Here is a 26,936-nt window from a genome sequence, read left to right as displayed (position 1 = left end):
GCTGGGGACCTGCACAAGCATCCGTACGTCATTAAAAGACACACACAGAATTTAGCTGGGTTGGCCCAGGACAGGTCAACAGGTGTACCCAGGGTGTCACCTGCCCCACGTGGGTCCCAGTCTTTCCCTTCTGATTCTTCTAAGCTTAGAAAAGCTTTTGCCTACATTAGTTGATAGCAACAGCCCTTCACCATGTACATCTGTTTCCTCCCCGATTTCCGCACCTCCCTCCACCTTTCAGAGGGGGCTCAGGGCTGCCTCTGCTTGGCTTCAAGGGGCCTGGCTCAGAGGTATAGTCTCTCTCTGCTGTGCCTCCAGCTCACCTAGACTGCCAGGCCTGTGATGGGTCCTGATGCAGGAGGCAGAGCAGAGATGTGCCCACGTGGGGTACCAATTTTCAAGTTTATATCTACTGATATTCCCCTTGCTACTGAAGATAAATAGGGGAATTTAATAAATGCTTAGTTGTTTAGATGTGTTATCTTTTTTATTTTTTTCCCTCCATCCTCCTCCTCCCCACCCCCGCCCCATCAGAGGATTTCTTGGGCTAGAATTTAATTAGCAACAGACTCTGCAGATGGAGTTTTTGCCTGATGGAACAGAAGCAACTGACCAGAACGGGGCATAGGTGGGTGAGTCGCCCTCCTCAGCATGTCGACAGGGATGCACATAAGCTGGGGTGGGAGGGGAGCAGAAGACACCCTTTTGGACTACTTTGAGCTGAAGGCAATCAGGACCCAGTGGACCCAGAAAACATTATGACCTCTTCCTTAACTTTCCTGGTGGCTCAAACTGTAAAGAATCTGCCTGCAATGCAGGAAACCTGGGTTTGACCCCTGGGTCTGGAAGATCCCCTGGCGAAGCTACCAATATTCTTGCCTGGAGATTTCTATAGACAGAGAAGCCTGGTGAGCTACAGTCCACAGGGTTTTAAAGAGCTGAACGTGACTGAAATGACTTAACAACATAACAACCAGAAGAAGAGCTATTATTAGAGATAACTTTTTTATCTGACTTACCTGCACAGCAAGGGAAGCACTGACCACCACCCTCGCTCTCTGTATCTCCCTGTGAAGAGCCCTCCTCCCTCAGGGAGCCCCAGGTCCCCACCCTATTCCTCAGCTCAGGGTGCCATAGAAGCCTCAATTGCCAGACTCATCACCCTTGGTCTCAGATTTTCGGGGCTCCTGTATCTCAGAAATTAAATTTATATTTCTCCTGTTAATGTCTGGTATCAATTTAATTATCAGTCCAGCCAAAGAATCCAGCCAGGAAGAAAGGACAATGTCTGCAGCTCTACAACTGTCTTGCTGGGGAAGAAGGGGCCATGAGACACTGAGGAAAAAGCCACCGTGGCTTCTACTGACTCTGGGAAAATCAGAGATCACAAGGGAATCTTCAAAGTTGCTTGAATTTAAAACAATTTTTTTGGCTTCACTGCACAGCAGGCACCTGGAATCTTTTTTTCTTTTTTTTTTTCCATTTATTTTTATTAGTTGAAGGCTAATTACTTCACAACATTGCAGTGGGTTTTGTCATACATTGACATGAATCAGCCATGGAGTTACATGTATTCCCCATCCCGATCCCCCCTCCCACCTCCCTCTCCACCCGATTCCTCTGGGTCCTCCCAGTGCACCAGGCCCGAGCACTTGTCTCATGCATCCCACCTAGGCTGGTGATCTGTTTCACTATAGATAATATACATGCTGTTCTCTCGAAACATCCCACCCTCACCTTCTCCCACAGAGTCCAAAAGTCTGTTCTGTACATCTGTGTCTCTTTTTCTGTTTTGCATATAGGGTTATCATTACCATCTTTCTAAATTCCATATATATGTGTTAGTATGCTGTAATGATCTTTATCTTTCTGGCTTACTTCACTCTGCATAATGGGCTCCAGTTTCATCCATCTCATTAGAACTGATTCAAATGAATTCTTTTTAACAGCTGAGTAATATTCCATGGTGTATATGTACCACAGCTTCCTTATCCATTCATCTGCTGATGGGCATCTAGGTTGCTTCCATGTCCTGGCTATTATAAACAGTGCTGCGATGAACATTGGGGTGCATGTGTCTCTTTCAGATCTGGTTTTCTCGGTGTGTATGCCCAGAAGTGGTATTGCTGGGTCATATGGCAATTCTATTTCCAGTTTTTTAAGAAATCTCCACACTGTTTTCCATAGTGGCTGTACTAGTTTGCATTCCCACCAACAGTGTAAGAGGGTTCCCTTTTCTTCACACCCTCTCCAGCATTTATTGCTTGTAGACTTTTGGATAGCAGCCATCCTGACTGGCGTGTAATGGTACCTCATTGTGGTTTTGATTTGCATTTCTCTGATAACGAGTGATGTTGAGCATCTTTTCATGTGTTTGTTAGCCATCTGTATGTCTTCTTTGGAGAAATGACTGTTTAGTTCTTTGGCCCATTTTTTGATTGGGTCATTTATTTTTCTGGAATTGAGTTTCAGGAGTTGCTTGTATATTTTTGAGATTTAATCCTTTGTCTGTTGCTTCATTTGCTATTATTTTCTCCCAATCTGAGGGCTGTCTTTTCACCTTACTTATAGTTTCCTTTGTTGTGCAAAAGCTTTTAAGTTTCATTAGGTCCCATTTGTTTATTTTTGCTTTTATTTCCAATATTCTGGGAGGTGGGTCAAAAAAGGATCCTGCTGTGATTCATGTCGGAGAGTGTTTTGCCTATGTTCTCCTCTAGGAGTTTTATAGTTTCTGGTCTTACATTTAGATCTTTAATCCATTTTGAGTTTATTTTTGTGTATGGTGTTAGAAAGTGTTCTAGTTTCATTCTTTTACAAGTGGTTGACCAGTTTTCCCAGCACCACTTGTTAAAGAGGTTGTCTTTTTTCCATTATATATCCTAGGCACCTGGAATCTTAGGTCCCCGACCAGGGATTGAACCCACACCCTGTGCAGTGGAATCATGAAGTCTTAACCACTGGACTTCTTAGCAAGTCCCCTAAAATTTTGATCCTTCTGAATACAGATTTTTCAAATTGACGTGAATGGCCCCAGGGATCTACGTGAAGAGAGAGGAAACTCACTCTCTTCCCCTGGCTCCAGTAAGATGAGAAGCTGTGGCCTCAAGCAATGAGACAGAGACCTCAGCATTTTTCAGGACCTTTGGTAGAGAAAGTAATGCTCATTATGGGTGAGATTTATGTTTGTTTAGTTATTACCCACAACAGTAGTGATAACATCATCCCTTCACCCTAGGGCTCAGACACCGACCCAAGCATTTTATGTCCATTAACTCACTTGGTTCTTAATTTAGACACAGAGAGGTTCAGCAGTTACTCCCATGCCACACAGCAGGTACACGGAAGGGCTGGATCAGCATTAAACCATTTGACCTTATAGCCTGCCTTCCATGGCAGCTTGAAAACATGTCTGGACCCAAGCCTTCAGCAATAAAGCAACACTGACTTCACAAAGCAGCATGAGATACTGACTATGTTGTTGTTGTTGTATCGTTGCTCAGTTGTATCCAACTCTTTTGTGACCCCAGGAACTGTAGCCCACCAGGCTCCTCTGTCCATGGGATTTCCCAGGCAGGAATACTGGAGTGGGTTGCCATTTCCTCCTCCAGGGGATCTCCCCAACCCAATGATTGAACCCATGTCTCCTGCATTGGCAGGTGGATTCTTTACCACCAAGCCACCTGGGGAGCCTGGACACTGACTATACATACAGACAATGGCCAGACCACGTACATGGAACTAGAGAACTCTAACCCACAACCTCTGCAACCACCACCCAGAAGCCAGACCACAGCCTCTACAGCCACCAGCCAGGAACCTCACAAGTGAGCCATGACTGCCATCTTCTCTAATTTTTGCTCCTCCCCTTTCTAACCTAGGACAACCAGAGAAAGTCAAGAATGCCCTTGAAATTAATCACACAGGATTCTCAGCTTATAGCGAGCCTGCCCACAGCTTCTCCAGGCCTGGGGCACACCTAAGCTTTCCTCCTTTCTAATACAAGCTGTGCCTTCCTCTGCCTGCTGTGAGGCTCTGCCAAAACCCAAGTCAAGGTGGAGGACCCCTGCTACAGCCAACTCTAAAAAACAGCCGTCCACAGGTGTGTTACCCTCCTACTTGTTTTTATTTTTAAAATAAAAACCATTGCTGCATGGGCTTTCTCTAGTTACAGCAAGTGGGGGTTACTCTCTAGTTGTGGCGAGTGGGCTTCTCACCGCGGTGGCTTCTCTTGTGGCAAAGCACGGGTTGTAGGGAGTGCAGGCTTAGTGATTGTGGCCTGGCCCACCAGCTTAGTTGCTCCACAGCATGATCTTCCCGGACCAGGGATCGAACTTGCATCCCCTGCATTGGCAGGCAGATTCTTAACCACTGAACCACCAAGGCAGTCCCCTCCTATTTGTAAAAGGTGAGCACCTGCAGACCAGTCCAGCAGGAAGAGAGGGTCAGCACAGAGAGGCATCTCAAGGTGGGCCACTCCCAACAACCCCCATCCCCCCACTATAGAATCACAAAAGGCACAAAACTGCTTTCCTTGCCCTTCTTGCTCATTCTTTTCTGATGTTTTCTTTCCAACACAGAGTTTTCCATTTTTATGGGGTCAAAACTGTGTCTCATTCATTTCTTACATTAAGAATTACAGGAGTCTTGAAATGGAGTCCTGTGACTTCAGAGTCATGCCCAGGTGTCTCTCTTATCTTGCCTGCTTGTCCTAGCCAGACCTGTTCCATCACATTCTGTCTAATCAATAAAGAGTAGTGAAGGTCAGGGGCCTGTCGCCAGCGTCCCAATCAGCATCACTGATTATGTGCTGCTCTGAGTCATCTTCCAGGTAAGATAACCTTTTACAGAGTAGAGACAGCCCAGGGTCACAGACTACCAGATCAAAGACATCCAGGCCATAAATGATTAAGACTATAACCCCAGGGTATTCCCTGGTGGTCCTGAGGCTAAGACTCCACACTCTGCTGAGGACGTGGGTTCAATTTCTGATTGGGGAAATTAAGATCCTAAATGCCAGGCAATGTAAAAAAAAAAAAGTTTCATTTCAAGGATACCACCTGTTTTTAATGATCTTTTATTTATTCATTGGTAGGAGTTCTTTATATACTCTTATCAGATATGTGTAATGAGAATATTTATCCCAGTGGGTGGTTCATCGTTTCATTCTTGAAAAACTGTCCTTCAATGAATAGTTCTTTCTTTCCATTAAATGCAAATGATCAGTTAAAAAAAATAAATAAAAACTGCTGACTCAGAGAATTCCCTGGCAGTGCAGTGGCTAAGACTTTGCCTTTCAATGAAAGGCTGCATGTTCAACCCCTGGATGGGAAACAAAAATCCCCCATGTCTTGCAACCTAAAATACAAAACATAAAATAGAAGCGATATTGTAACAAACTCGATAAAGACTTAAAAAAAAAACAAACAACTGCTCACTCAGACCAAGGAGGGTGGACCTGAGGCTGTCTCCCCCTCCCTTGCTTTGCTGCTGTTAAAATGCAGCTCTCTGAGTTTGGGCCTTTGCTGGGTGTCAGCTTCTCCTTCCCTACCTCCCCAGGGCTCAACCTCACCTGACCTCCCATGCTTCCCTGAACTTACAGACCAGGCTTTGCCCTGGCACGTCCCAGAAAGGCTCCTCTTCCCACACACCTGCTCACCGGCAGCTCCCACTGAGGCTCCACGCTGGGCCCCCAGGAGGCAGGGCTGGCCTGCACCTGCAGAGTCAGCCCCCAGGGGTGGCAGAGGCCCAGGGCCCACTGAGGGGCAGCTAGACCTTTCTGATAGGCCAGTCCTGTCCAGACAGCTCCCAGCACAGCCCCACCCTACCCCCAAAAGACAGGGACCCTTTCTTTCCTGGATATTGCTGCTGCTGCTGCTAAGTCACTTCAGTCATGTCCGACTCTGTGCGACCCCATAGACGGCAGCCCACCAAGCTCCCCCGTCCCTGAGATTCTCCTATTACACATACTCTAAATCGTAAGCGAAATGGCCAGAACTAAACCCTTTACTAACGCCCTCCGCTTGACCCCCACCCGGGCCTGAGGCCTTGGGAGTCATCGCCTCGCCGCCACTGGACTCCTTTGTGCCTCTTCTGTCCGTCCACGTCAGCCCTTCACCCTGTCCTCGGGTCACACGCCCATGGTGGGCACAGCAGACCGGCACAGGTGGGGCTCTGGGCCAGGCCTGGGGATGAGGGACGCCGGGCAGGGGCTTCTATTCCCCTCGGCCCTGGGCGGCTCTCAGGGCCAGCTCCCCGCTCCTCTGCGAACACAAACACTTCTCATTTCAAGACCCATCACTGTCATCGCAGACACCGGGTCAAAGTGTGGGCACCTGGAAGACAACACAGGAGAAAGGGTCTGGGAGCCCTGAGTGGCCCGGGAGGCCGGGAGGAGGCAGGCTGGACCACCTCCAGCCCGCGTCCTGCCCGGCTCGGGACGCGGAAACCTAGACAAGACCACCGCTCAGCGCCCACCCCGGCGGGGCGGGGACCACCCCTCTCCCCGGAACCTGCAGGCCGCGCCCCCGCCCACACCCTCCGGCCAGCCGCCCGGGAGGACGACACCAAACCCCGGGAGGGGAGACAGCCCTACAGCACACGACCTTTGGTCCCGAGACTGTGCCCACGGGGGTCCCGAGCTGCGGCCGTGCTCCTGCCCACCTCAGTCCGCACTGACCAGGACAGTCCGCACTCTAGTCCCTTCTGGGACGCCCTGCACCCCATTTCCGGTCCCAGGTTCCCCCCCACCGCCGCGCGCTGTGGTTTCGCCCTCACGTCACCTGACCGCCGCGCCAGGTCTGGGCGCTCGACTCCGCTCTACCACTCCCGCGAGTGTCCGCTGCTCCCGCGTGACCGCCGCCTGGTGTCCGCACGCTCCTGCCCCGCCAGCCGCCAAGATGATGTGCGGAGCGCCTTCCGCCACGCAGCCGGCCACGGCCGAGACCCAGGCTATCGCCGACAAGGTTCGGGCTGCGTGGGGCGGATGGGGTCCTGGGGACCGGGGGAGTCCGCTGGCATCCCCGCTGGGACGGAGGCGCTGCGCCCGAGCGCATCCCGCCCTGAGCCGGGCTGGACGCAGGTGGATGCACCTCCCTGCCTGCGAAGCTCTCTGGTGCGGAGGTGTCCCCTGGATTAGGGGTCGCGAGGTGACAGGGAATAGCACTTGAAGAGCAAAGGATACGACAGGCGGGGTGAGGTCCCCATGAGTGAGTCTGGGGGGTCAGGGTCCCAGGCGTCCGAGACTCGGGCTGGACTGAGTGTAGCCCTTTTTGTGAGTTTGAAGTGGTCTCCAATAAAAAGTTTAGAAACAGGAAGTAGCTGAGTCGAGGAGGCAGAGCCCGGTTCAGATCCTAGTCAGCTGTCCAGCCCTGTTTCCAGAAAAACACTTAACCGGAGGATCAGGTTGGGGTGGGATGAGCTGGGCCTGTCCTGCCTGTCATTGCAAGTAGGGCCCAGGAGGCTCGAGTTCTGATAAGAAGAGACTGAAGACAAGCTTTTGTCCTTTAATCTTCCTTCATGGCTGCTACCTCCTAAACCTCAGCCATGAGCTCAGCCCAGTCCTCTCTCCCGCGGTTGGGACCATCTGACTGCGGTAATGGAAGGGGCTGAGTCAGTCTCCTGAGACCTGTGAAAAGGAGGAATTTGCTGGGACTCCCAGAAGAGCCAGATAGGAGGAGATTCCCAGCTTTTCCCCTGTGGCCACTCAGAGAGCCCAGCCCTCCCCGCCTCTTCCTGGGACTCCAGGCCGGAGAATCCCTGCTGGTCACCTGAGCTTTGAATGAGTGTGAACGCCCTCAGGAGATGAGAGTTTCTGTCACTAGGGCCTGCACTTGGGGTCCATCCCTTGAGAGTGGACTGTCCTCACTGCCCCTGGGAACAAGGAGGCTGCCCGTGTGCTGGGTGGGCTGTGTGAGGGGCAGGGGCACCATCCGGTGACGTTTTGTACTGAAGCTTTCATGAACAGGTGAGGAGAAGTGAGGCCAGAGACAGACCTGTACCCACCACATCCAGTCCTATCCTAGGACCTTCCCTGGCTCTCTGCCCACCTGGTCAGTCTGGTCTGGGAACTGCCAGCTTCCTAGTGACCCGGGGCCTTCTGAGCTTTCCTTGGCTCCAGTCCAGCCCATCTTTCTCCTGGTTGGAGCTGTGTCGGTGACCTGCCATCCTGCAGGCCTCCGCCTCCCCTGCTCCACCACCGCCACCTGGGCTTCTCCCCAGTCCTCGTACAGGGTGGGGCTCTCCTGCCTTCACTCCTGAAACAGGCGATTCCATCCCAGACCCCCAGGAGGGTCTGCGGGTGTCACTCGCCCCTCCCTAGTCAGGTAAACTGTCTGAGGGTCAATTCCCTGCACACCTGGAAGGAACAGGGGCTACACAGGTGAGTGTTCAGCCAAAGGTGGGCCCTGGCCCAGGGGGACACACCCAGCTGATCGCCTGAGAGCCCTGGCAAACTCAGAGGGAGCAGGCAGCCAGATTCTCACCACCTGACCCTCCCTCTGATCCTTCCCTCCACTTCACTCACAGGGAGCACCCCTCCCTGAAGGCCTTTGTCAAGTGACTCACTGGCAAGTATGACGGTGATCCCCTTGGCTCTCCAAGCAGCACACTCCTGGTCTTAACTGAACTCCTCCGACCCCCACAACAGGTCTGAGGATTCCAGAGCAGTCAGCAAGCTCCTGGCCAGTAGTCCAGACAGCAGCCTGAGCACTTGGAAACTAGCTTTGGTTTTCAAGTCAAGACAAAACAACCTGCTCTCCCCTTCCTCCTTAAAAATTCTCAGTTCCCCAAAGTCCAAGACCCTGGAAAACATGACTGATCTGAGAGTATGATTAACATCTGACACCAAAGATCAGAAACAGTCTCTACCCAAAGGCCCTGTATCCTAGAAAGACCATCTAAAGATGCAATAAAGCATTTTTTTCCTACAAAAGTGCTTTATCTACTGCATATTCTGTCACAGAAGAAATTGGGATTACATAAGAGAATTAAGGCACATCAATAAGATGGAAGATTAAATTTAATATTAAATTTTAACATTTTAAAATGTTTTAGTTTTCAGAGAGTAATTAAAAACTATATACTCTTTCAAATGAAGGTTTGAGTAAAAATGGTAAACAAGGTACGAGCTTATGTACACTGTTGTAACTATGAGAATATAAACTATCCATGTCTGGAAAAGAAAGGGCTAATGATACAGGCAAATGATATCATTGATCCTCAGCAGAATTAAACAACTGTTTTCTGTACTTGAAATCAGGGCCAGCATTTTAATCTGTCTGCTCAGCTGTGAAGAACAGACGTGCTCTAGAAAGTGTGTAGAATGTGAGCACTAGAGTTCAGCTGTAACATCTTATACAAGTGAGCTCACCTGTCTCTCCCTTCTCCCCTTCCCCAGGTGAAGTCCCAGCTGGAGGAGAAGGAGAACAAGAAGTTCCCAGTGTTCAAGGCTCTGGAGTTCAAGAGCCAGTTGGTTGCTGGGAAGAACTACTTCATCAAGGTGGGGTGTCCCCCTCAAAGGAAGGTCGAGCCTAAAGAGGGAGCTCACAGGTGTCCAGGGCAGGGGTGCTCAGCAGAGTTCTGTGGCAGACCTCAGCTTCAGGGCTTTGGTGGCCGTCTGAAATGAACATGCCTGTACAAGCATGTGTGTGTGCACTTGTGTGCATGTGTGTACACGTGTGTGCTGCGGCCTCCTTGGAGAAGAGGACCTAGCCTCTCGGGTGACTGAGGGCTCTGATGGAGTGAGTATGGATGAGGGGTACTGGCTGGGCACTGAGGGCCTCCCCTGTACTTGAAGGAGGAAGCTGGGAATGTCCTCAGCCCAGTCTCTGCGGACATGAAGGGACGCAGCCTCCGGGCATCCAGGGCCTTCTTGCCCGTCCAGCCAACTCCAGCGAATCGGGGGGTCGTGGGGTCAGAGGCCCCACCTGCCCCCCTCACTGGACTCTCCTTTCAGGTTCAAGTGGATGAGGATGACTTCATGCACATCCGAGTGTTTGAAAGCCTCCCGCACGAGAACAAGCCCGTGGCCTTGACCAGCTACCAAACCAACAAAGGCAGGCATGATGAGCTGACATACTTCTAGGCTCGATTTTGCAGTCTGTCACCCATGAGGGTCTCTCCTCTGCAGGGCTGTCTGGGACCAGATGCGGTGCCCCTTGGAGTCGGGTGGTGTCTCTGCTGTCTGCTTTCACTGTGTTAGCTTTTTCTCCCAATCCATTATTTTAACGAAGCTTCTTTCGAGGAGGGCTTGTGTTATCTTTAAATAAATGTGTTTTCTGTTTTCACAAATTGTCTCTGTTGGGGTTTGTTTCTTCATCTGAAGCTCCAGTCATAATAGACAAGTGTCAGCAGGTGAGAGGTGTCCTGCGTGAAGCCCCCGCTGGGCCTCCTGCAGCCTGAGCCCCCTTCTCTGAGGAGCCGAGGAGGGGGAGAGGGTGGCCCAGGTGACTCTGTCTGACTCTGCAACCCTGTGGACTGCTGTATGCCAGGCTTCCCTGCCCCTTACCATCTCCTGAAGTTTGCCCAAGTTCATGTCTATTACATCAGTGATAACCATCCAACCATCTCACCCTCTGATGCCCCCTTCTCCTTCTGCCCTCATTCTTTCCCAGCATCAGAGACTTTTCCAGTGAGTCCACTGTTTGTAGCATGTGACCAAGTAGTAGAGCTTCAGTTTCAGCACCAGTCCTTCCAATGAGTTTTCAGGGTTGATTTCCCTTAAGATTGCCTAGTTTTGATCTCTACACTGTCCAAGGAAGTCTTCTACAATGCCACAGTTTGAAGGAATCAATTCTATGGCTCTCTGCCTTTTTTATGGTCCGGTTCTCAAAACCATGTGTGATCACTGGGAAGGCTGTAACATTGACTATATGGACCATTGTTGGCAGAGTAATGGCTCTGCTTTTCAGCACACTGTCTCGGTTTGTCATAGCTTTCCTGCCAGGAAACAATCGTCTTCTGATTTCATGGCTGCCATCCCTGTCCACATTTTGGAGCCCGAAGAGGACATCTGTCACTACTTCCACCTTTTGACCCTCTTATGTGCTATGAAGTGATGGGGCCAGATGCCATGATCTTAGTTTTAATATTTTGTTTGAAGCTGGCTCTTTCACTCTCCTCCTTAACCCTCATCAAGACATTCTTTAGTTCCTCTTTGCTCTCTGCCATTAGAGTGGTATCATCTACATTTCTGAGGTTGTTGCTGTTTCTCCCACCCATCTTGATTTAGCTGTAACTCATCCAGCTCAACATTTCTCATGATGGGCTCCATCTCTTCTTGATCTCTTCCGTGTCTAAGTCTCTACTGTTTCTGTCCTTTATAAGGTCCATGTTTGGGCAAATTATTCCCTTGATATTTCCAATTTTCCTGAAGAGATTTCTAGTCTTTCCTCTCCTGTTGTTTTGCTCTATTTACATGCACTGTTCATTGAAAAAGACCTTGTTTCTCCCTGCTATTCTTTAAAGTTCTGCATTTCTCCCTTGGTTTTTGCTTCTCTTCTCTCTTCAGCTATTTATAAAGGCTCTTCAGATCACCACTTTGCCTTCTTGCATTTTGTCAGGCGAGTGCAGTCTCCTTGGTTCTGTCTTGTCTCAACAAAAATTTGAAGCGACGGACTTTAAAGCCCTCGGCACGTCACAGCTCTTGGACAGACCATGTTATAGCTCTTGGGTCTCAGATCGTGTTAAATAGCTCTTAGAGATATGAGTGTTACAGCTCCATGTTACAGCTCAGTTTTATTTAGAAAATAGCAGGAAAATACATCCTCAAGGTGTGAGGGCATGCCGATCCAAAGACACAAAGAGAAGGAAGAGAGAGAGAGACACAGTGTGCACGCGAAAAAGAAAGAGACCTGGCCCTTTGGCTCCTCTTTTTATATGCTTCCCACCCCCCACCCCCCCATGCAAACCCGAGGCCTGCCCTCTGTAAATTGAGTAGCCAGGAGTGCTGTTTGTTCTACCTGAGGTCCTCACTCTGGTGCTTGGACCTTTCTTTGTTCTATTTTCACAGGCTTTTCCCTTGTCTTTTAGCCACCAACATTCTGGACTCCTGTTTCCTATTCAAACTACCTAACACATTTCTTTTTCTCTGGGAGGGTTTTGTTCGCTTCTTCCTATGCAATGTTATGGACCTCTATACATAGTTCTTCAGTCACCATCTTTACTAGATCTAATCCCTCAAATCTATTTGTCACCTCCACTACATATTCATAGGGAGTTTGATTTAGTCATACCTGGCTGGCCTGGAGGTTTTCCCCACTTTCCCCTTATTCCCCACTCCCCACTTATTCCTCAGAAAGTAAAACGCAAGAAGGCCAGAGGTCCCCAAACAGAGGAAATAGGCTGCAAGTGTCAGACATTTTTTTCTCCTCTCTCTTAAGCAGCAGGAGGAAACAAGTGTTATATTTTTTCCCATTCTCCATACAAATTTAAAAAGAGGTATCTCTTAGAACACTATGTTGCCAAAATGACACCTGGTTCCACCTGAACTTAACTTTTCTCAAATCTTGAGCTAACCAACACATTTTTCTTACGGATTTACTGGGGTGCTTTGTCATTCCCTCCTCCAGTGGCAACTAACCAAGCAGTCAGTGTTCAGATGGAGCCACAGACTCAGTGTCTGGTGCATATTCCTGAGTTGTTCCCAGATGCCATAACTACCCCCAGAAGGGGAAAAAAGCTAATAGTGTGAGGCCAGGCTGTAGCCATGACATCAGCTGTTCCAGTTTGGGCAGTACTGAGCTCAAGGTTAGCACAGTTCCAAGAGCTGGCCTCTAGAGAATGGGACTAACACTCTTGCCCATTGCAATGTGTGTTTCTGTGGGCTTCAAAGTACATGTACCTTGTTGTGCCGGACTTGTGAGCAGGCCACTCAATTGTCAGCAAAGGGTGCTACAGACCCAAGTCAACATCCTCTCTGAATATACAGCACCATGTGTCAGCAAGAAGATTCACAAGAAAGAGATTCCATCCTGATTCAGTCTGGCTCAGTTCAGTTCAGTCACTCAGTCATGTCTGACTCTTTGCAACCCCATGGACTGTAGGATACCAGGTATCACTGTCCATCACCAAATCCCAGAGCTTGCCCAAACTCATGTCCATCGAGTCAGTGATGCCATCCAACCATCTCATCCTCTGTCATCCCCTTCTCCTCCTGCTGTCCATCTTTCCCAGTATCAGGGTCTTTTCCAATGAGTCAGTACATCACATCAGGTGGCCAAAGGATTGGAGTTGATGGGATCAGCTTCAGCATCAGTCTTTCCCATGTATATTCAGAACTGATATCCTTTAGGATTGACTAGTTTGATCTCCTTACAGTCCAAGGGACTCTCAAGAGTCTTCTCCAACACCACAGTTCAAAAGCATCAATTCTTTGGTGCTATTCTTTCTTTAAGGTCCAACTCTCTCATCCATATATGACTACTAGAAAAACCATAGCTTTGAATAGACGGACCTTTATTGGCAAAGTAATGTCTATGCTCTTTAATATGCTGTCTGGGTTGGTCATAGCTTTTCTTCCAAGAGGCAAGCGTCTTTTAATTTCACGGCTGCAGTCACCATCTGCAGTGATCTTGGAGCCCAAGGAAAGAAAGTCTCTCACTGTTTCCATTGTTTCCCCATCTATTTGCCATGAAGTGATGGAACCGGATGTCATGATCTTTGTTTTCTGAATGCTGACCTTTAAGGCAGCTTTTTCACTCTCATCTTTTATTTTCATCAAGAGGCTCTTTAGTTCCTCTTCACTTTTTCCCATAAGGGTGGTGCCATTATCATATCTGAGGTTATTGATATTTCTCCCAGCAATCTTGATTCCAGCTCGTGCTTCATCCATTCCAGCATTTCGCATGATGTACTCTGCATAGAAGTTAAATCAGCAGGGTGACAATATACAGCCTTGATGTACTCCTTTCCCAGTTTGGAACCAGTTCATTGTTCCACGTCTGGTTTGGACCCTTGCTTCTTGACCTGCATACAGATTACCCAGGAGGCAGTTACGGTGGTCTGGTATTCCCATCTCTTGAGGAATTTTCCACAGTTTGTTCTGATCCACACAGTCAAAGACTTGAGTGTAGTCAATGAAGCAGAAGTAGATGTTTTTCTGGAATTCTCTTGCTTCTCCGATGATCCAGTGGATGCTGACAATTTGATCTCTGGTTCTTCTGCCTTTTCTAAATCCAGCATGAACATCTGGAAGTTCTCGGTTCATGCACAGCTAAGCCTGGCTTGGAGAATTTTGAGCATTACTTTGCTAGCATGTGAGATGAGTGCAACTCTGCAGTAGTTTGACCAATCTTTGGCATTGCCTTTCCTTCGGATTAGAATGAAACCTGTCCTTTTCCAGTTCTGAGGCCACTGCTGAGTTTTCCAAATTTGCTGGCATATTGAGTGCAGCACTTTCACAGCATCATATTTTAGGATTTGAAATAGATCAACTGGAATTCCATCACCTCCACTAGCTTTATTTGTAGTGATGCTTCCTGAGGCCCACCTGGCTTCACACTTTAGGATGTCTGGCTCTAGGTGATCACATCATTGTGGTTATCTGGGTCATTAGAATCTTTTCTGTCTAGTTCTTCTGTGGTGTTCTTGCCACCTCTTCTTAATAACTTCTGCTTCTGTATGGTCCACACCATCTCTGTCCTTTATTGGGCCCATCTTTGCATGAAACGTTCCCTTGGTATCTCTGATTTTCTTGAAGAGATCTCTAGTCTTCCTCATTCTCTTTTTTCCTCTATTTCTTTGCACTGGTCACTTAGGAACGCTTTCTTATCTTACCCTGCTATTCTTTGGAAGTCTGTGTTCAGATGGATGTATCTTTCTTTTCTCCTTTGTCATTCACATCTCTTCTTTTCTCAGCTATTTGTAAGGCCTTCTCAGACAACCATTTTGCCTTTTTGCATTTCTTTTTCTTGGGGATGGTGTTGATCACATCGTCCTGTACAATGTTACGAACCTCATCCCTAGTTCTTCCGGAAATTTGTCTATCACATCTAATCTCTTGAATCTATTTGTCTCTTCTACTGTATAATCATAGGGGATTTGATTTAGGTCATACCAGAATGGTATAGTGGTTGTCCCCCCTTTTTTCAACTAAAGTTCTAATTTTGCAATAAGGAGTTCATGATGTGAGTCAGAGTCAGCTCCCAAAACTGTTTTTGCTGACTCTATAGAACTTCTCCATCTTTGGCTGGAAAGAAGATAATCTATCTGATTTCCACTCTGATTACGCAAGAATTATCTTGAGTCTGATGTATCTCAGAGAAGGAGGGAGGAACAGGAATTTTAGGGAACAATTGCCTGGAACCTCCACCCTTCCCCCTCCCTCCGGAAAAACACATTAATAAGCCCTTGCCTGAGTTGTCTCAAAATAGGAGTGCCCTGTAAGGTGTGCATTACTGAGATGCTGCCACGAAAATCTACCTGGAGACTTCTGGGGGGCCAGAAGAAGGCAGTGAGGCCAGGCTGCGCTATGTCCTGCCAACCTCCCAGAAACACTCCCACTGGAAACCATCTTGCCTGAGAGATGTGTGCACCACCAGGAAGGGCCTCAGACCACACCTGGGCATGAGAAAGATGACTGACCGAAGACGACCTGGAAAGCTAACCCCCCCAAAATCCAACCCGGGACTGGGCTGACCACGGGGAAGAGCACTTCTCCTGGGTTCCCCTGACTCTGCCCCCCGCCTCCCAGGCGCCCCTTCCCCACCAAGGCCTCAGCCTTGTCTCTCACTCCATGTGTCTGCTCAGATAATTGGTTTCCCAGTGTTACCCAAGAGCCCAGGCTTGGACCTTAGATGGGTGCCCCCGCCCCAGTCAGGGTAATAGTTGAACCAACTCTAAATCCTATCCCACACCCTTCAGAACCAAGCCCTACTAAGTAACACCATGCATCTGACCCCCATGCTGTCGGAGGCCCTGGAGTCATCACCTCCCTGCCCCTGGACCCCTCTGTGGCTCTTCCTCCTCCCACGTCAACCCTGCCTGTGTCACTGGTCACACGTCCATGATGTGCACAGCAGCCCACAGGACAGGCCAGAACGGGTAGGGCTCTGGGCCTGGCTGGGGGATGAGGGGCTGCAGGCAGGCACAGACAGGTCCCACTGAGGCCCAGGCAGCCCCTGCCCCTCTCCTCCAGCTAATCCAGATGCTGAGCTGCTGGGGGCTTCTCTTCTCTCTGTCCTTGGCAACTCTCAGGTCCTGTTGCTCCTGTGTCTCCAGACCTCTTTGGAACCCCAAGGGTTGGTGACCCCCTCATCCTCCCATCTGAGTGAACCCCTCTCTATCTGGAGATTCTGTCGGTGCTAACCCCCACTCCCACTCCCATCCTGCAGGGAGCTCCCAGCCCTGCCTGTGACTCTGCCACCCACAGGAAGACGCTGAAGTCCCGCCCTCCGCCCCCACCCCGTGTCAGAGCATGTTCCTGAATGGGACCAGGACTTCCCCTCCCTGTTCCCTGTCCATCAACCCAGGCACATCTCCTGGCTCCGCCCATGCATCACAGGACCATCCCTCCAAGTCTGGGAGATTTCCATTAGTTCGCCAGTCCTGAGAGTGTCAGCAGCTCCTACAGGTCATCCGCCCAGCCTCCCCACTGCCAAGATGTTGGGGCCAAAGGTTGGTGGGTTCTCAGAGACTCAGGCTGCCACAGCCAAGACCCAGGCCATCGCTGATCAGGTAGGGCTGCTGCGGGCAGATGGGGTCCTGGGACCACGGTGGTCAGCAGTCATCACCTCTGGGACAGAGGCACTGCACCCTAGCACATCCCCTTCTCTCTTGAGAAGAGAGAGGGGGCAGAGGAGTTGGAGGGGGAGGCAAGGTGACATTTGGGGAAAAGCACATGGAGAAGAAAGGACACAGCAGGGGCTGAGGTCATCATGAGTGAGTCAGGGTCCCAGGCCTCCTAGACTCAGGCTGTTATTTTAGCCCTCCTGTAGGTTTGAAATGCTCTCCAGTGACACGTTTATAGACTGAAAGTTGCTGGGTCAAGTAGGCAGAGTCTGGATCAGACCCTGGCCAGCCATCCAGCCCCTTTTCCAGGAAAACTCTTGCGCCTGGAGTCATGTGGGGATGGGGTCTGTCCCAGTGACATCATAAGGGAGAGAAGTTCAGGGGCTGGGGTGAAGTGGTCGAGTTCTGATGAGAAGTGGAAACTTGAGACAGACGTCTGGGTCCCTTATCTTTCCCGCCCACCTTTGCCCTGCTCCCAGCTCCACTGCTGCCTCCTACATCCCAGGGCCTGCGCTCTGCCGGGTCCTCTCTCCTACCAGGGTTTGCACTCTGCCGCGTCCTCGATCCTACCATTGGGACCATCTGATATCAGTCATGGAAGGGCTGAGTCAGTCTTGGGAGACCTTAGACTCTGAGGGATCTGGGGGACAGCCAGTGAGAGCCAGGCAGAGGGGTGTTCCCTCTTCTTCCCCTCCACGGCCACTCAGCCCAGCCCTCCCCGCCTCTTCTGGCTCTCCAGGCCTGAGAATCCCCGCTGGCCATGTGAGCCTTGCGTGAGGGTGAGCCCCCTCGGGAGACAAGGGTTTCTGCCTCCAGGGGCTGCACTTGGGGTCCATCCCGTGAGAGTCACATGTCAGGGCACCGTCCTCACTACCCTGGGAGCTGGGTGGCCTCCTGTGTGCAGGGCGGGCTCTGTGAGGGGCAGGGGCACCGTCTGCGGCTTTTTGTGCTGAGGCTTTCGTGAACAGATAAGGAGAAGTGAGGCCAGACATGGACCTGTACCCACCACATCCAGCCAGGCTTGCACAGAGCAGGGCTCTCCTGCTTCCACTCCTGAGACAGACAGAGAGGATGATTCCATCCCAGGACCCCAGGAGGGTCTATGGGTGTCACTCACCACCGGGTTGGGTAAACGGTCAGAGGGTCAGGTCCCTACAGCTCCGAGAAGAGGGAATGAACGGGTGAGTGTTGAGACAAGCGTGGGCCCTGGCCCAGGGGGACACACCCACACTGACCACCCTCAGAGCCGTGGCAGCCTCCTGGAAGAGCTGGTGACCCACCTTCTCACTGCCTGACCATCCCTGCTCCTGTCCATTCCCCCACCTAATCACCAGAGTCCGGCTCCTTGCAGACCCTTGCCAGGTGACTCACTGGCATGCATAATGGTGATGCCCTTGGCTCTCCAAGCAGCAGGCGCTTGTGGGCTTCACCACGGTCCTCCGACCCCCAGAACTGGTCTGGGGACTTCAGTGCAGCCAGCTCCTGTGGCTGCTGAGCACTCAGAAACCAGATTAGATCTCAAAGTCAAGACAAAGCAACCTGCTCTTCCTTCTTCAATAACAAGCTCAGTTCCCCAAAGGCCAAGACCCTAGGAAACCTGACTGATCCAAGGGTATTATTACCATCTGACACCAAAGACCAGAAACAGCCTCTGCCGAAAGGCCCTGCATCCTAGGGAGACCGTCTAAGAAGGCAGCAAAGGACCCCCCTGGTGACCCAGGGGAGAAGAATCCACATGCAGGGGACCTGGGATCCATCCCTGGTCGGGAAGATACCACATAGCGCTGAGCAAGTAAGCCCAATTGCCACAACTCCCGAGCCCGAGCCTAGACCCAGAGAGCCGATACTCCTGAAGCCCCCATGCCTGCAGCCTGTTCTCTGAACAGAAGCCCCCACTCTTGGAAACCAGAGAAAGCTGGCATGCAGCCTCAGATACCCAAGACAGCCAGAAAAAAACAATAAGTAAGTAAAAGTTAACAATGGAAAATCCAGAGTTATGGCAGGTTTAAAAAATAAAAACTAAGAATAATTAAAAGTTTAAAAGCAGAAAAGTATTTTTTAAACTATAATAGTGCTTTATCTGTTACAGAAGAAACTGAGATTCTTAAGAGAACCCTGGAAAAGGAAATGACAACCCATTCCAGTATTCTTGCCTGGACAATTTCATGAACAGAGGAGCCAGGCAGGCTACCGTTTATGGGGTCGCAGAGTTGGACACCACTGAGCAACTAACATTTTCACTTTCACTCTTTTCCCCAAGAGAATTAACGCAACTCTATAAGATCAAACCAGTCAATCCTAAAGGAAATCAACCCTGCATATCCACTGGAAGGACTGATGGTGCAGCTGAAGCACCAGTCCTTTGGTCACCTGCTGGGAAGAACTGACTCAACAGAAAAGACCCTGACTGGGAAAAATGGAGGGCAGGAGGAGAAGGCATCAGCATCTGAGACGGTTAGATAGCATCAGCCACTCAATGGAGAAGAATTTGAGTAAGCTCTGGGAGACTGGAGGACAGAGGAGCCTGGCGTGCCACAGTCCATGAGGTCACAAAGAGTCAGACATGACTCAGCAGCTGACCATTAACAACAGAAGACGGAAGACTGAATTTTTAATAAATATTTAGCTATTTTGGCTGTGCCAGGTAGTTACTTGAGGCATGTGGACCTTCCTTGCGGCATGTAGGATACAGTTCACTGACCAGGAATAGAACCCGGGCCCCTTGCATTGTCGTCATTGAGTCTTACACACTAGATCACGGAGGAAGTCCCTGGAAAATTATATTTAACGTTCCATTTAGTTTAACTCTTTAAAATATTTCAATTTTCACTTTTAAAAGAGTAACGAGAAATGGTATGTACTCTTTCAAAAGAACTAAGTAAAAAGAAAAACAGGGTGTGAACTTATACACATTGTCTTGATGATGAAAATGTAAAATTCCCATCCTTCAAAAAGGAAAGAGAAATGATACAAAGAACAGTTTTCTGTCCTTTCTCATCAGAGTCAACAGCTGAGTGTGTGTGCTCAGCTGTGAAGAACAGACGTGCTCTAGAAAGAGTGTAGAATGTGGGCACTAGAGTTGAGCTGTAACATCTAATACAGGTGAGCTCACCTGTCTCTCCCTTCTCCCCTTCCCCAGGTGAAGTCCCAGCTGGAGGAGAAGGTGGACAAGAAGTTCCCAATGTTCAAGGCTGTGGAATTCAGGAGCCAGGTGGTCGCCGGAATGAACTACTTGATCAAGGTGGGGTGTCAGGCTCTTGGGAGAGTCTGGCTGAAGTGGGAGCTCACAGGTGCCCAGGGCAGGGGTGCTCAGCAGGGTTCTGTGGCAGCCCTCAGCTTCAGGGGTTTGGTGGCTGTCTAAAATGAGCATGCGTGTGCAAGCATGTGTGTGTGCACCTATGTGCACGTGCACATGTGTGTGCATGTGTGTGCACGTGTGTGCTGCGGCCTCCTTGGAGAGGAGGACCTAGCCTCTCGGGTGCCTGAGGGCTCTGATGGAGCACTGTGGGTGAGGGGTGCTGGCTGGACACCGAGGGCATCCCTGCACTTGAAGGAGGAAGGTGGCAATGTCCTCAGCCCAGTCTCTGGGGACATGAAGGGACGCAACCTCCGGGCATCCAGGCCCTTCCTGCCCGTCCAGCCAAATCCAACCGATCAGGGGGATGTGACATGAGAGGCCCCACCTGCCCCTCACGGGACTCTCCTTTCAGGTTCAAGTGGACGAGGATGAGTTCGTGCACATCCGAGTGTTTGAAAGCCTCCCGCACGAGAGCAAGCCCGTGGCCTTGACCAGCTACCAGACCAACAAAGGCAGGCATGACGAGCTGGCGGAATTCTAGGCCCGATTTTGCAGAGTCTGTCGCCCACGTGGTTCTCTCCTCTGCAGACCTGTCTGGGACCAGATGCGGTGCCCCTTGGGATGGGGTGGTGTCTCTGTTCTCAGCTCTCGCTATGTTCGTTTTTTTCTCCCAATCCATGATTTTCACTAAATTTCTTTCAAAGAGGGCTTGTGTTATCTTTAAATAAATATGTGTTTTCTGTTTTCACAAATTGTCTCTGTTGGGCTTTGTTTCTTCATCTGAAGCTCCGATCACAGTAGAGAAGTGTCAGCAGGTGAGAGGTGTCCTGGGTGGAGCCCCCGCTGGGCCTCCTGCAGCCTGAGCCCCCTTCCCTAAGGAGCCAAGGAGGGGGAGAGGGTGGCCCAGGTGACGGTGGGCGGCAGGCACACCCAGAGTCCCGGGAGGCTCTGCTCTAACCACAGCTCCACACGCCAGCGTGGTGACGCTGTGTCGCGGCTCCAGGTCTCAGAGCCACCCACCCCACCCAGTACAGTAAGAGGGGCGGAGAAAATCTGACCCTAGAGCATTAGTTCTGGATGGACTCAGATACATTCTAGATGGACTCAGATACATTCACGCTTTTCTGCTTGGGTAGAGATGCACAGATGTGTGCAGGGGAGCAGTGACCCGCAGGGCCGCTGAGTGCCACGTCCTGCGAGCCCAGGTCCAACTACCCACTGACTGCCCGGGGTGTGCGCTGGGTCTGTTTCAAGGCTTCCTGGTTTCCGCAGCCGGTTACTGCCTTTAGTGAGGTCAGTCCAGTGGTGTCTTTGCCGTGTATGTGTGTGTGTGTGTGTGTGTGTGTGTTTGTGTCAGTAGAATAGAAAAGTGCTCCCTGCACTGTAACACAACACTGGGGACAGTTCTATGAGGCTCAGGGTCAAGAGAGACAGCCTGTTCCTGAGGGTCGGACTCTGTCACCTTCCTGGCTCCACTTTGTCTCCGGGGCAGGGGGTGTTTTGTGCCAGGTCTGTCACTGGAGGCTGGGAGGTGCAGGTCGTGAGGGTCGAATGCAGAGCAGGTGAGCACTCCTTGGGGAGCAAACAGACCCGAGAGCAGGAGAAGGAGACTCTGAGTCAGGAGCTGTGTGTGTCCTGCTCTCTCCTGAGCTCTAGGATAGAAAACTTGCATCTCGGGCTGTTGGTCTGGGGAAACAGCAGCCAGCGAGCACATTTACAGTGACTTGAAATCAGCTGTATTTCCACCTGGAAACATCCAGTGGAGGGCGGGGGAGGATGAGGATGCTCTGTAGGTGCCTGGACAGGGCCGACAGCCCACATCTCATAGCAGGGAGCGCCTCATAGCAGGGAACGTGGAGCACAGGGATGGAAGCAATTCTGATCAGCAGGTTCAGACAGAGGGTCCCCCGGGTGTGTGAGGGGATGACAAGGTTTCGACACTGGAAGAGGTGGTTGCACACCACGGTGAATGCACTAAACACCAGTGAAGTGCACGCTCTCAAATGGTAAGCAGACTTCCCTGCTAGTCCACAGGTCAGAGCCCACACTTCTGCTGCAGAGGCCTTAGGTTTGATCCCTGGTCAGGGAACTGAGTTCCTGCTTGTCACACACGGCTGCTGAAACTAATCACTTTTGCTTTTTTTTTTAAAGAGGGAAACTACTTCAAAAAATAAATAGAATAAAAAAAACACATGAATCAGTAAAGTGTATGTTGCAAGAATTTAACCTCAGTTAAAAATTGACTCGGATGCAGAAAGGACACCAGAGGCAGTTTGGGGCACGGTGGCAGAGGGTTTGGGGGCCTGCTGGGGGGAGCTCTGGCATTGCCCCCAGACCCAGTGTCCCCACCAGCTGTGGGCGCTGACCCAGTGGACAGCCCTGTTGTCTGGCTTTTTTGGTCATACATTGGACGCTGGTTTGGGAGGCCTTTGCTGAGAGATCTGGAGGTCCGCAAGCATAGGAAAGTACTCCATGTGAAGACAGAGTGGGGATGGAGAGCTGGCTCTATGAGCCGAGGAACCCCACAGGCAGGGAGTGGTGGGAGGGGCTTCCCGCTGAGCCTGGGAGGCAGCGTGGCCCTGCTGACATCTTGACTCAGGTCTCTGGCCTCCAGAACTGGGAGCAAGGATATTTCTGTTGCCTTACACAAGGATACTTCTGCGCCTTACACAAGGATATTCCTGTTGCCCTCGGGTGAGGGCATCTTCCCCTCACCCGACTCATCCTCTCTCAGCAGCCCTCAGAGGGTTCTTCTGTTGTAGCCACATGTTCCGGGAAACACACTCACTCAGAAGTACAGTGCAGATAGTGGAGTGCAGTTTATTACACCGGCGGGCCCAAGGCGGAGTCTCCTCCTAACCAAGGACCCCAACCAGCATTTGTGAAAATCTTTTATACCCCATGTGTACATGTCCGAACCCACCACCCCAAATTCCTTGAGACTTACATAAACTAAGGATGGTTCAATACAATCCCAATAACCCCATCACTCATGTGCCATGTACTCAGGCAGTTAAACACTTAGCTAATAATCAATAAGCACAAGGTTACACTCCAATAGGTACAGAAAAATTCATGGCCCATCTGGAAGAAGGGGTGATTAGTGTATGTGCTCCCTTAGATGATGAGTAACCTGGATTCGATCTTCAAGATTCCCCTGTCCGGAGAGGGTCTTAGCCTTCTGTTGTCCTTTCCATAGACACTAAACACAGAGTGTAGAGTCCATTGGAGAGGTGGCCGAGCATGATCAGCATGGACAGGCCTAAGATGGAGTCCAGGCCCTATGAATTCCTTCTTCACTTCCTCTCCTGTGGGTTCCTCTGTTAAGCTGATCATTAATCTCTGTCTGAAACTTTATTCCTTTTGGTGTTCTGCACCTGTTCCTCGTCAGGACAGAGGAGTATCAGAGAAAACGGCAGTCAGGATGGAGCAGAACCTTGGAGCACACCCTCACACCCGAAATCCAAGTAGGAAAGCAAGCAGTTAACAATCAGATGGAGTCACAGACTCAGTGCCTGGTTCACATTCCTGAGTTGAATCCCAGATGCCATGTTGTTGTTGTTCAGCTATTCAGTCCTGTCCGACTCTTTGCAACCCCATGGACTGCTGTATGCCAGGCTTCCCTGCACATAACCATCTCCTGAAGTTTGCCCAAGTTCATGTCTATTACATCAGTGATAACCATCCAACCATCTCATCCTCTGATGCCCCCTTCTCCTTCTGCCCTCATTCTTTCCCAGCATCAGAGACTTTTCCAGTGAGTCCACTGTTTGCAGCATGTGACCAAGTAGTAGAGCTTCAGTTTCAGCACCGGTCCTTCCAATGAGTATTCAGGGTTGATTTCCCTTAAGATTGCCTGGTTTTGATCTCTTCACTGTCCAAGGGAGTCTTTTGCAGTGCCACAGTTTGAAGGCATCAATTCTATGGCTCTCTGCCTTCTTTATGGTCCAGTTCTCAAAACCATGTGTGATCACTGGGAAGGCCATAACCTTGACTATATGAACCATTTTTGGCAGAGTAATGGCTCTGCTTTTCAATACACTGTCTAGGTTTGTCATAGCATTCCTGCCAGGAAACAATCGTCTTCTGATTTCATGGCTGCCATCCCTGTCCACATTTTGGAGCCCGAAGAGGACATCTGTCACTACTTCCACCTTTTGACCCTCCTATTTGCTATGAAGTGATGGGGCCAGATGCCATGATCTTAGTTTTCTTAATATTTTGTCTGAAGCTGGCTCTTTCACTCTCCTCCTTAACCCTCATCAAGACATTCTTTAGTTTCTCTATGTTCTCTGCCATTAGAGTGGTATCATCTACATTTCTGAGGTTGTTGCTGTTTCTCCCGCCCATCTTGATTTATCTGTAACTCATCCAGCTCAACATTTCTCATGATGGGCTCCATCTCTTCTTGATCTCTTCCGTGTCTAAGTCTCTACTGTTTCTGTCCTTTATAAGGTCCATCTTTGAGCAAAATATTCCCTTGATATTTCCAATTTTCCTGAAGAGATTTCTAGTCTTTCCTCTCCTCTTGTTTTTTTCTATTTACATGCACTGTTCATTGAAAAAGACCATCTTGTTTCTCCCTGCATTTCTCCCTTGATTTTTGCTTCTCTTCTTTCTTCAGGTATTTATAGAGGCTCTTCAGATCACCACTTTGCCTTCTTGCATTTTGTCAGATGAGTGTAGTTTCCTCGGTTCTGTCTTGTCCCAACAAAAATTTGAAGCGACGGACATTAAAGCCCTCGGCACGTCACAGCTCTTGGACAGACCATGTTATAGCTCTCGGGTCTCAGATCGTGTTATAGCTCTTAGAGATATGAGTGTTACAGCTCCGTGTTACAGCTCAGTTTTATTTCGAAAATAGCAGGAAAATCCATCCTCAAGGCGTGAAGGCATACCGACCCAAAGATGCGAAGAGAAGGGAGAGAGACAGAGAGTGTGCGCGCGGGTAAAAGAGAGAGACCTGGCCCTTTGGCTCTCTTTTTATATGCTTCCCACCCCCCCACCGGAATCCCAGGCCTGCCCTATGTAAGTTGGGCTAGCCAGGAGTGCTGTTTGTTCTACCTGAGGTCCTCATTCAGGTCCTTGGACTTTCCTTCGACCTTCCTTTGTTCTATTTTCACAGGCTTTTCCCTTCCTTGTCTTTTAGCCACCACCATTCTGGACTCCTGTTTCCTATTCAAACTACCTAACACATTTCTTTTTCTCTGGGATGGTTTTGTTCGCTTCCTCCTGTGCAATATTATGGACCTCTGTGCATAGTTCTTCAGTCACCATCTCTACTAGATCTAATCCCTCGAATCTATTTGTCACCTCCACTACATATTCATAGGGAGTTTGATTTATTCATACCTGGCTGGCCTGGAGGTTTTCTCCATTTTCCCCTTATTCCCCACTCCCCACTTATTCCTGAGAGAGTAACAGGCAAGAAGGCCAGGGACCTCCAAGCGGAGGAAATAGGCTGCAAGTGTCAGACATTTTTTTCTCCTCTCTCTTAAGCGGCAGGAGGATATAAACTAGTGATATATTTTTTCCCCTTCTCTATACAAATTTAAACAGAGGTATCTCTTAAAACACTGTGTTGCCATAATGACACCTGTTTCTACCCAAACTTAACTTCTCTCAAATCTTGAGCTAACCAACACATTTTTCTTATGGAAATGTTTGTCTTAAGCTGTGTTAATGTGCTATACATTGACCCTAGACTCTATCTTCAACTCGGTTCCCCCTCAGAGCTCAGATTTAGGCTCAGAACTGACTTGACAAACCAGTATGTTATACTCAAACATTGTTCTCCTAATCTATGTAAATGAAACTATTTACATAGTAATCTGCCTTTCTTCAAGATTCAAGTCAATCGTTTTTTGGCCTGAGATGACTCTCTTCGTGACAAGATTATCTCAAAATGTATCCTGTGAGTGAGGGGCCTGGTGCAATTCTCTGAGTTTTGAGACATTCCTTTCTTTCATTAACAGACTGCTAGTAGCTTTATAACATACAGCTGAGACTAGCAGGCAGGTACTCTTTCTGTCCCGTTCTGATGTCTATGTCAGAAGCTTTCTCTATCCCTTTTATACTTTAATAAAACTGTCACACTAAAACTCTGAGCGATCAAGCCTCATCTCTGGCCCCAGATTGAATTCTTCTCCTCCAGAGGCCAAGAATCCTGGCGTCTTTCATGGTTCAGCAACAACCTTTCATTCCCCTTAGTATAAGCATGAATTTTGCTATGAGAAGCTGATGGTCTGAGCCACAGACAGTTTCAGGTCTTGTTTTGCTGACTGTGTGTAGGTTCTCCATTTACGGCTACTAAGTTATGTAATCAAGTTGATTTTGGTGTTGACCACTTGGTGATGTCCATGTGGAAATTCATCTCTTGTGCTGTTGAAAAAGGGTATTTGTTATGATCAAATACCTTCTCTTGGCAGAGTTCAGTTAGACTTTGCCCTGCCTCATTTTGTTCTCCAAGGTCACACTTGCGTGTTACTCCCAGTACCTCTTGACTTTCCACTTTTGGCTTCCAGTCCCTAAAGATGAATAAAGCATCTGTTTTAAGTATTAGTTCTAGGAGGTCTTCTAAGTATTCACAGAACCCATCAACTTCAGCTTCCTTGGCATTGGTGGTAGGAGCATAGACTTGGATTACTGTGATGTTGAATGGTTTGCCTTGGAAATGAACTGAGAGCATTCTGTCAGTGTTGAGGCTGCACTCAAGAACTGCATTTCAGACTCTTTTGTTGACTATGAGGGCTACTCTGTTGCTTTTCTATGGGATTCTCGCCCACAGTAGCAGATGTAATGGTCATCTGAAATAAATTCACCCATTGCAGTCCATTTTAGCTCACCGATTCCTAAGATGTTGATGTTTATTCTTCCCATCTCCTGCTTGAACATGTCCAGTTTACCTTGACTC

The 26,936-nt window shown here is 49.5% G+C and overlaps 2 protein-coding genes across 2 annotated transcripts; both read left to right on the top strand.

Moving 5' to 3' along the window:
- Positions 1-6,801: 6,801 nt before the first annotated feature.
- On the top strand, positions 6,802-10,287 carry CSTB (cystatin B). The gene is made up of 3 exons (XM_065943032.1): positions 6,802-6,962; positions 9,395-9,496; positions 9,953-10,287. The coding sequence occupies exons 1-3, from the start codon at positions 6,897-6,899 to the stop codon at positions 10,079-10,081; spliced, it is 297 nt and encodes a 98-aa protein (XP_065799104.1). The 5' UTR covers positions 6,802-6,896; the 3' UTR covers positions 10,082-10,287.
- Positions 10,288-16,539: 6,252 nt separating this feature from the next.
- On the top strand, positions 16,540-20,775 carry LOC136173410 (stefin-C-like). Its single transcript, XM_065943031.1, has 3 exons — positions 16,540-16,671; positions 19,865-19,966; positions 20,436-20,775. Exons 1-3 carry the CDS (start codon positions 16,597-16,599, stop codon positions 20,562-20,564), a joined length of 306 nt encoding a protein of 101 aa, XP_065799103.1. The 5' UTR covers positions 16,540-16,596; the 3' UTR covers positions 20,565-20,775.
- The last annotated feature ends 6,161 nt before the right edge of the window (positions 20,776-26,936 follow it).

The sequence above is a fragment of the Muntiacus reevesi genome, chromosome 8 (genome assembly GCF_963930625.1).
Source record: "Muntiacus reevesi chromosome 8, mMunRee1.1, whole genome shotgun sequence".
NCBI classification, from domain to species: domain Eukaryota; kingdom Metazoa; phylum Chordata; class Mammalia; order Artiodactyla; family Cervidae; genus Muntiacus; species Muntiacus reevesi.
The sequence above is the reverse complement of the archived record's forward strand: the minus strand, read 5'-3'. Positions and strand labels throughout refer to the sequence as shown.

Bases quoted from the DNA above. Each gene is read 5' to 3' on its own strand.
- CSTB (XM_065943032.1), top strand. From the start codon at position 6,897: ATGATGTGCGGAGCGCCTTCCGCCACGCAGCCGGCCACGGCCGAGACC. The intron at 6,963-9,394 runs GTTCGGGCTGCG...CCCCTTCCCCAG, and splicing joins CCCAGGCTATCGCCGACAAG to GTGAAGTCCCAGCTGGAGGA. The intron at 9,497-9,952 runs GTGGGGTGTCCC...CTCTCCTTTCAG, and splicing joins GGAAGAACTACTTCATCAAG to GTTCAAGTGGATGAGGATGA.
- LOC136173410 (XM_065943031.1), top strand. From the start codon at position 16,597: ATGTTGGGGCCAAAGGTTGGTGGGTTCTCAGAGACTCAGGCTGCCACA. The intron at 16,672-19,864 runs GTAGGGCTGCTG...CCCCTTCCCCAG, and splicing joins CCCAGGCCATCGCTGATCAG to GTGAAGTCCCAGCTGGAGGA. The intron at 19,967-20,435 runs GTGGGGTGTCAG...CTCTCCTTTCAG, and splicing joins GAATGAACTACTTGATCAAG to GTTCAAGTGGACGAGGATGA.